This window comes from Podarcis filfolensis (assembly GCF_964270895.1).
Source record: "Podarcis filfolensis genome assembly, chromosome: 8".
NCBI classification, from domain to species: Eukaryota; Metazoa; Chordata; class Lepidosauria; order Squamata; family Lacertidae; genus Podarcis; species Podarcis filfolensis.
In genome coordinates this window covers 39411809-39419400 of record NC_139611.1, presented here as the reverse complement: position 1 = coordinate 39419400, position 7592 = coordinate 39411809, and the positions used below count along the sequence as shown (strand labels likewise).

The 7592-nt window shown below is 42.6% G+C and overlaps 1 protein-coding gene across 1 annotated transcript; it reads left to right on the top strand.

Annotated features, from left to right (window-relative positions):
- Positions 1-321: 321 nt before the first annotated feature.
- Positions 322-7276, top strand: COX4I1 (cytochrome c oxidase subunit 4I1). The gene is made up of 5 exons (XM_083626379.1): positions 322-476; positions 2372-2451; positions 3247-3411; positions 3524-3655; positions 6989-7276. The coding sequence occupies exons 2-5, from the start codon at positions 2373-2375 to the stop codon at positions 7123-7125; spliced, it is 513 nt and encodes a 170-aa protein (XP_083482505.1). The 5' UTR covers positions 322-476; position 2372; the 3' UTR covers positions 7126-7276.
- The last annotated feature ends 316 nt before the right edge of the window (positions 7277-7592 follow it).

Below are 7592 nucleotides of genomic sequence, written 5' to 3'. Positions count from 1 at the left end.
TAAACAACAGTTCTATATTTCTCTGTACTTTTTCTATAGCAGACTTCACCAGCCCTGTGCCCTACACGTTTTGGACTACTAGTAGTTTAGGGTAGAAAAGACAAGGAGCGACTTTTAGAGGTTATTCACGGTGCGAAGTAAGTGGATAGAGAGAAGATTCTCTCTTTTCATTCTGGAAGGTCAATTCAATGAAGCTGGATGTTCTTGATGTTAACGCGGAAATCACCCCATGGGGTAAACGATACCTGATTACTTTACATTTTCCTATATCTATCTATGTCTTTCGTCGTATCCCGTCATGCTTCGCGGCGGAAGGCTTTAGGCACCTCCTGGGAGGAGGGACTTCCGCCCTCTTGGCTGCTTGGTCCGTCGCTATCCCATGCTGCCTTGCGTTTCCGCTTCTCTCTCCTTCCCTCTTTCCGTCCTCATTCTGCGGGGTTTAGAGGACACGAGCTGCCTCGGGTTTGTGGTGGCAGGTGAGGGAGGGGCTCCGCTTCCACGGAGAAGAGTGAGGGGGAGGGCCTGTGGGGGGAGTGGGGAGTTGCGGGGAGGAGGGGGAGAAGGAAGGCATCCTGCTTAATTGGGGTTTCCGGGTTGATTGGGGTATCCTGATTGGGGTTGGTGATGGAGAATGGAAAAGATGCTGGTAGTTGCCCTGGGAGAGACGAGGGGGCAGGCAGGCAGGTACATGTCTCCCTTTGCACGCTTACCTGGGAGTAAGCCCCATTTCACTCATTGGGGTTTAATGGACCAACCCTTATTCAGAGATAAGCCCCACTGATCTGACTGGGGTTTGCTCCCAGGTAAACACTCAGAAGCATTTTAGCCCCGCCTCATGCATAGGATGCAGGAAAGTAAAAGTGCCATTGTTTACACCTGTAAGGCCCAGCCTTATGCATGTGTCTAAATCCTGCATTGTGGAGCCTTTTTTGAGGAAGTACATAATCAATGCTGAAAGCCTCTCTGTCCACTAGCCTGTTGAGTACAGTGGGGCTTACATCTGAGTATATATGTTCAGGGTTGAAGAGGAGTGAGGTGCTTGTGGCCAGCTAGATGCTGCTAAACTGCAACTCCTGTTATCCCTGACTACTGGTCATGCAAGCTGGAGCAGATGGAGTTGTCCTCCCATAACAACTGGAGGGCTGCATGTTCCCTACCCCTACTCTGGAAAGTAACAAAATGTTACAAATATTTTGGGTTCCTTCCTTTTGGGAAGTTGGGTTGTCAACTCGGGAGATATCCCATAACCTGTTAATAATAGCAATTAACAAGTGGTAATGCTTCTCTATGGCATGAAAAGTTTTATTACTATTATTTAATGTATTTATATCCTGCCTTTCTCCCAAATTGGGACTCAAGGCTGCTCACTACATATTGAAAACATCCTTCTAAAATACAAAGGAACAAAAACAAACTAGTTAAAAACAATAGTTAACAAACAAATACAACAAATTTAAAATAGCATAGAAATAATAATTGCCCTTGTAGCAACCAAGTGGTCAACATTGTCTGCACCTAGTTTTCAATGACCTGTCTGAATAGGAAGGTCTTAGCCTGCTGGAAGAATGATACCAAGGAAGGAGCCAATCTATCTTCTGTTGGGGGAGAATTCCACAATATGGGAGCAACCACAGAAAATTCTCTCTTGTATCACCACCTCCATGCTTTTGATATTGATGATACCAAGATCATTATGATTTATTTCTTAGATGAATTGGAACAGAGTTGCATTTTCCCTCCAGGCTACTTGACAACCTGTTGGGAAGACACACTGGGCTGCAGTTCTATGCTTGTTTATCCATTAAATGTGTGGGATGCTTATTGCCCTTCTTGCAATGTGTATATGCAATTGCTGCAAATATATTGAAAGCAGAGCATAGAAAATCCCAGGTATCTGTTGTCCCAGATTGTTTTAAAAAGGAGGATGCTGTGCAGAAGCTTACATTCAGTTTTAACTCTGTAGCTGCAACCACCCTTCCTCTGATTTTTTTGTTGTCGCCTGTGGGTGGAAGATTTTCCCTTCCAGCTCTTTGTTTGTGAGAGGTTGATTAGTTGAATGCAGAAACTGTTGATAGTCCTTGGGAGAGGAGTTGGGAGTCTGTTGCTTGTTGATGCCTTCTATCTTATGCCCTTAAAACCTAAGTCTGCATCTTCTCCAAATGTTACTCAGTAGGCTACATTTTGGTTTGCTGGATGGTCATTAGAGTTTTGAGATTCCAGCACTGTATTTTGCAAGAAAGACAATGCTGCAAGAAATGACATGTGGACAGTGTTTTGCAAGAAACTGCCAATGGTACTTGTAACACAGAAGGAAAATTACTTTTTCTGGATTCAGTCTGATATATAACATTGTACCTTTTTTCTCTTTCAGGATGTTGGCTTCTCGGGCATTTAGTCTTCTTGGCAAGCGGGCCATTTCCACTTCAGTCTGTGTGAGAGCCCATGGGCATGGTAAAATGATGGCTTATTATTACATTTTTACCCTACCTCTCTTTGAAAGAGCTTAAGGTGACATACAGCGGTCTTTCCCTTCCCTGTTTTATCTTTACAAGAATCCTGTGACATAGGCTGAGAGAGCATGACTGGCCCAAGACTATCCAGTGGGCTGTCATGGCTGTGTGGGAATATAAGCCTGGGTCTCCCTGATCCTAATCTAACACTCTTAACCACTACCTCACCCTGGATCTCATCTTAACTTAATTATCCTAAAACTGTTCACATAGGTTTAGTACATTTCAGCATATACCGTGATAGTTCATCACAACAGCTCCTTTAAAATAGATTAGAGTGACAAATAGTGACTTTCCCATACAAGTGAAAAAAGCTGAATGGCTTTAAATCTGCCACATACCTTATTACAGCCCATCGTCTGTTCCATGAATGAGGAACCTGTGATCTTGATAGGAGATAGAACCCAACAACCGCAGCATGGCCAATGGTCAGGGATTATGAGAGTTGTAGTCCAGTAACTCCTGGAGGGCCACAGGTTCCCTGCCCCCCATCTATTCCATCATAATGACATAATGCTTCCAGAACTAACTTATTTTACTTGTGGGTCCTCTTGTGTGAAGGACCAGCATGTCTTTAAAGTCTCTGCCTTTCTTAAGAGAAATTAAAAGATGAAACTGCCCAGTTCAAATTTTAGTGTGTGCCCTTCTGCTCTGATACTTTTGTTTGGTTTATGCTATTCCAAGCTTCCTGGGATTGTATCTGTGTGAGATTTCTCTTATTTTCCCTGCCAAACAGGTATTGCAAAAACGGAAGATTTCAGCCTGCCAGCTTACACTGATCGTCGGGATCTTCCATTGCCTGAAGTTCAGTTTACAAAAAGTCTCTCTTCGGAGCAGAAGGCCCTGAAGGAGAAAGAGAAGGCATCATGGACTGCCCTTTCTTCTGCTGAGAAGGTTGCATGTAAGTATTTATGGTTATGGTGGGCTGTGTTGGAACAGGGGAAAGCAGGGTGGCTTGGCTAACTTTAAGCTTCAGCATCTCAATTGCACCCTCTCTTCTCCCCACCTTTCAGTGTACCGCATCAAGTTCAATGAGACCTTTGCTGAAATGAACAAGGGGTCATCTGAATGGAAGACTATTCTTGGTGGGACACTCTTCTTTATAGGCCTCACTGCTTTTGTTGTCATTTGGCAAAGGATGTATGGTAAGTAGTTGGCATTTAAGGAGCATCTTAACCATTAAGATAGCAAGGTGTCTCAAGTGAGAAGTGCATGTCTTATGATCCCAAGAGTAAGGAGAGAGGTGTGTGTGCATGTGCACTGAGTAATATAGAAGAACTAAGCAGTTACACTTGCAGGTGTATTTGCGCCAACATATGGCTCTTTTAAGTCATTGAAGAGCATCATTGCTATGCTCTGGTAATTTAAAGTACCTAAATCCATGTATTCTCTTGGGAAGCTGCTTTGGCAGTTCAGAGCTGTCTTTTTTTTATAATATGATGGCTGTACTTAAGGCAGCTTAATAGCCAACACAACAGCGTATAGGGCTATTCACTCTTTTTCATGCCACAGGTTCTTGGCTTTGGATCTATAGCAGGATATGGGAGGCCCTGGGCAGAAAAACACATTGTGTTCATCTTTGTCATAATAGGGACAGGCAAATCTCAGGTGTTTGTCTATCTTCAGGTAGATCTGTAGCTGATCCCCATCTCCCATAAGCTTATAGGGGCAAGAGTGCCCCAGATGGCTTATTTTCCAGTCTTCCTTTTAAAAGATGGGGTGTGTATAACTTCACAAAAGTTGTTAGCTTAGCTGCTAGCTTAGCTGCTCGCATTTCAGCTACATAAATTATTGCCATCTCAAGCAACAATAGATTGAAACATTTGTTAAGCTTTCTTGCCTTAATTACTTGGAGACAATCTGATTTGCCATTAAGAGTTAGGCACCTGACTGCTCAGAAAAAAAGATTTGATCAAATAATAGTCAGGTATTACATAGCACAAATTTTTAGAACAGCAAAATATTTAAACATCAAGCCTAATGATAATATAATTACAAGGTGTTTTTTTGGTAGTATCTTAAACAGTGAAACTGACTCTAAAACAAATACAGTGGTATCTTGGTTTAAGAACAGCTTAGTTTATTAACAACTTGGATTAAGAATGCTACAAACCCGGAAGTAGTTTGTGAACTTTGCCTTGGAAGCAGAACATGTTCCGCTTCTGGTTGAGTGTGTTCCATTTGTAAATTGAGTCCTGCGCTGCTATGGGAAAGCACGCCTTGGCTTAAGAATGCTTTGGTTTGAGAACGGACTTCTGGAATGGATTAAGTTCATAAATCAAGGTACCACTGTAAATGAATTAGAGTAACTACGTAGTACTGTGCACAATTCATTAACATTTCTGTAGGTTTTCATCCTTTTTACACCCAGGGCTAGCCTACAGTTTCCTTCCTTTGGGAGGAAGGATGGAATATAAGTTCAGTAAATAAAATAACATTAAATTAGTGATTAAGTAAAAGTCGGTTTTTAGAAGGCAGGCATGGTACTGCATCAGACTAATTCTCCAAGTAGGATTACCTTCAACTGTTTTTTGCTTCAATCTGTGTTGTCAAAATAATCAGTACGTTCCTGGCTAAGGCAGGGCAAAGGAGCAAGCTGCATTTGCTCCTGCCATTCTGACAAAGTTTGCCCTAATCAGATTTTAAGAACTTAAAACTGCCGCCCACATAATCATATTATTGGTTTCATGGGATATTTGTCCACAGTCGTTTGACAGGTGTGTCAGTGATTGAATTTACAGAAAGTAATTCCCTTCTGTTTATTGTGTGCAGTCCTCACTAGCTGCTACTGGGGCCAGCCCTATCAATGGCCAAAGAGGTAACTTCCTCAGGCAGCAGATACTGAGGGGGGCAGTAATGGTATCTCTCTGCCTGTTGCTTCTGGATCCACCAGCCACTGCCTCTTTTGGAGGAGAGAGTCATGAGTGCCACACAACCTGTCCTGTGCCTTTTAAGCCAGGCTGCTTCCCTGAGGTGTGGAGGACACTGCTCCATTGCCAGTGTTGGAAGTAAGATTCAGTGGCTAGTCTAGTTAGCTTTGGTACTTGGGATGGGGGTGAGTGAGCGAGTGCCATATGGTCAGTGGAAGCAGGACCCTTAGGGTGAATGGGGCACAGCCCAACCAACCTTAGTTTGCCTGCTTTCTTAGAACCAGTCGAGGGGTGGCCTACCTGTCATTAGCTCTGGCTCCACCTACTGTTGGTTCCAATAGGCAGCAGCCTCGACTACATCTTGCCCTTTGCTTTGGGCAGCAAAAGGCCTTGGGTGGACCTCAGCTGCCATGCAGTAAATTCAGTGTGAACTGGGAACAAATATCTGTTAACATAAAACTAGATTTGACTATCCTCCACCAGGGCCAGGGCTTTTTCAGTGACGGCTCCGACCTGGTGGAATGCTCTGTCCCATGAGACTAGGGCCTGCAGGACGATCTCCTTCTGCAGGGCCTGTAAGACAGAGTTATTCCGCCTGGCCTTCAGTCTGAATTAGCCTGATCCTCTCTTCCCTTTCCCCTTTCCTTTTCTATGAAGAAACCCTTCTGGGACCCCACATTTAAGCTCTTCCTTGGTCTCCTTGCTGGCCCTAGTAGGACCAACTTAGTTAGCCCTGGTGATCATTTGATGTCTACTGACTGGGGTTTCCACCCCCCCCCCGCCATGACCCCTAAATTTTAGAATTTTATTGACATTGATGCTGCATTTATGTTGTATTTTATGCTGTTTTAATACATTTAAATCAGTGTTTTATATTTGCTGTTAGCCGCCCTGAGCCTGGTTTTTAAACCAGAAAGGGCGGGGAATAAATAAAAAAATATTATTATTTATTATGTGGCCAAAAGATGTTTGTGAGATGTTTTCATGTTTTAGTTCTGAAGGCAGAGCAGAGGTGGCTTTCAAATGTACCTGGGCCAGATAATGCTGAGAGAGCATTGAGCTTTTGACTCGCACAGAGCGTTGTGTCTCTGTTCAGAGGTCTTAAGCCAGATGGTGGTAGTTGGATGCTAAAATATAAAGTCTCTAAATGACTTGCTGTCATCAGATGTGCAGATACTTTTTATTTATGAATCTCCTTTCACATAAGCCACAAAACAATTTACAAACGTACAATAAAAACAACTAAAGTAGTTTTCAAAACAGTACCAAAAAAAAAAAAAAAAAAAAAAAGCCGCAGAGAGACTTAAAAACATCCTGCCGGAAAAAGCTTGTTGAAACAAAAAAATTATTCAGTTGTTTGTAGAAAATACAAATGGAGGGTGCCTGTCGGATCTCTCCTAGGATGCTGTTCCACAAAACAGTGACAGACGCACTTGAAACCCCTGCTGTGAGTTAACTGTGGAGTGGGCATTCATCTCTGCATCCTTTTGGGAAGCAAATAAGTTCTATTGTTTCTAGGCTTGGGGAAAGCTTGGATGGAATGTACTTCTTACTGTTGACAAATTGGAGATGTCATGAGCTTATTGTAATTTGCTTTTCAATTTACAGTTTTTGGGCCAATCCCTCACACTTTCACAGATGAGTGGAAGGCCATGCAGACCAAAAGAATGTTAGATATGAGAGTGAACCCAATTGACGGCTTCTCAAACAAGTGGGACTACGAAAAGAATGAATGGAAAAAATAAATGCACTCCAGGGATCGCCACTCCTGTTCTGGCTTGAAATGTTGAAACCATTCCTTCATCTCCATGTGACCTCGCTGCTTCTGTGTATGGGGAAGAAAATACCCCTCTATTGAAAGAGAAACCTTTAATAAATGTTTGGTTTGCTTGACAAGTTTATTCTGCTTTGTTCTAGGGTCCAAGGAAGTATAAATTGTCCCTCTTGCTATATTTTTAGATGTAAAATCTACACAGCAAGATTAAAAGTTGAAATTAAAAAAAAGAAAAGGACTTTGTGACCATCTCTTGGAGATAATCTTTTTAAAAAATATCTCAGGGAGATTCTGGCTGCTGAAATACCAAATGCATCTTATGTGATCCAGCAACTCTGGAAGCATCTAGTGTGCTGATGCATTTTTAATAAGCACTTAGTGCTTGGAGTTGTCAAACCACGGCAGCAGAAATGGCCTGGCAAAAAAACGATTCTGTGT

Excerpts from the sequence above, each read along its gene's own strand:
- COX4I1 (XM_083626379.1), top strand. The coding sequence starts at position 2,373 with ATGTTGGCTTCTCGGGCATTTAGTCTTCTTGGCAAGCGGGCCATTTCC. Across the intron at positions 3,412-3,523 it reads TTCTGCTGAGAAGGTTGCAT|TGTACCGCATCAAGTTCAAT; the intron begins GTAAGTATTTAT and ends CCCACCTTTCAG. Across the intron at positions 3,656-6,988 it reads CATTTGGCAAAGGATGTATG|TTTTTGGGCCAATCCCTCAC; the intron begins GTAAGTAGTTGG and ends TTCAATTTACAG.